This window comes from Cyprinodon variegatus, unplaced genomic scaffold (assembly GCF_000732505.1).
Source record: "Cyprinodon variegatus isolate N-32 unplaced genomic scaffold, C_variegatus-1.0 Scaffold1217, whole genome shotgun sequence".
In the NCBI taxonomy this organism is placed as follows: domain Eukaryota; kingdom Metazoa; phylum Chordata; class Actinopteri; order Cyprinodontiformes; family Cyprinodontidae; genus Cyprinodon; species Cyprinodon variegatus.
In genome coordinates this window covers 135,829-137,094 of record NW_015151670.1, presented here as the reverse complement: position 1 = coordinate 137,094, position 1,266 = coordinate 135,829, and the positions used below count along the sequence as shown (strand labels likewise).

Sequence of the window (1,266 nt, the reverse complement as noted above, 5' to 3'; positions counted from 1 at the left end):
ATGAAAAGATCAGATCCAGGTCGCATATGGGCAAAAAAAATCAGATTTGGGTCACTTCAGGCTGCAGTGTGACATAGCCTAGACTGCCATGGGTGGCATGTGGGTAAAGAAAAACTGACTTGGGTTTAATTTACCTGGTCTTTGAATTTGGACTCATTTACACAGAAGAAGCCAAACTAAGACACAAAGAAATATAACCAACGGGAAATGAATAACAAAGATCAGAGGTAAATGTATTTTACAAAGAACAGAGCACTAGAATGAAGAAACTAAACACATAAACCACCCACCATGCTGCCTTATGGTAAGAACATTTATAACATTAGTAAACAACAAGAGGATGCTGAAATAAAAAAAAAATAACCAAACCCAGCAGTGTCACATTGCAAGCATAGCTGGTTGCAGCAACAGAATCACTTTAGCCTTATTCAAAAGACACGAATATGGTCTCTTCTTAAAACAGCTGAACTTCTAAAAGATGAAAAGAAGATTTAGGACACTGTTGAAGGACTTGTGATGTAGAAATAGTAACAGCCAAGCAGCAAGCTCAAAATAAAGCTTCTTCTGTCTTGTACATCAACATCAGTGCTATCTTATCTCTCCTATCACTGCTCCAGGTTATTCCCCTTGCCACTACTCCAGTGGATCATCCTGTATATTTATCATTATTACGTTCAATAAATAGCATTTGTACTGATGCAGTTTCCCCCTCAGGGTCCTCCCTGCATGTTAGTTTTTTTTTTTTTTTTTTTTTTTTTTTTTTTTTTTTTTTTTGTGAAAAACTCATTTACTGAATTGTTCAAGAAATATAAAATCCTCCTCTGGAGAGGAAGTTAAAAAAGATATGTTAGCATTTCACATTGTTTTTTTCACCTGTCTGACCATCTGGTGGCTGCTTGGATATGGTTTATTGTATTTAATATTGTTTATTTTACAACTTATCATTTTTTTTCAAGAGATATTATATCTGTTATTGTCTTTGTTTTGTTTTTTTCATTTTACTTTGTTAAAAACATTGGTTTGGTCCAGTAATTAATTTCTTATATTTATTGTAGTGAACTTGATACTCTGCCATGGATATACTGAAGGTGAGACACTGATTCCATCAAACCTTTTTCTTTTTGTATCTATATCATTCTTAGTTTTTTACCTATCTCAAGATCTCTTTTCTTTCGGGTTATGGTAATAATGACTTTATTCTTGAGTCTGTTAGAAGATATCAAAGTAAATATTATTATACCTCCATGTTACATGGAAACAATCAAG

General features: G+C 33.4%; 1 protein-coding gene across 1 annotated transcript in view; it reads left to right on the top strand.

The window, feature by feature from the left end:
- The first annotated feature begins 291 nt into the window (after positions 1 to 291).
- Positions 292 to 1,266, top strand: part of LOC107102207 — a 17,947-nt gene continuing 16,972 nt past the window's right edge. Inside the window, exon 1 of the mRNA XM_015401415.1 lies at positions 292 to 304. Within this exon, the coding sequence (XP_015256901.1) occupies positions 292 to 304 (13 nt within the window). The remainder of the gene's footprint in view (positions 305 to 1,266) is intronic.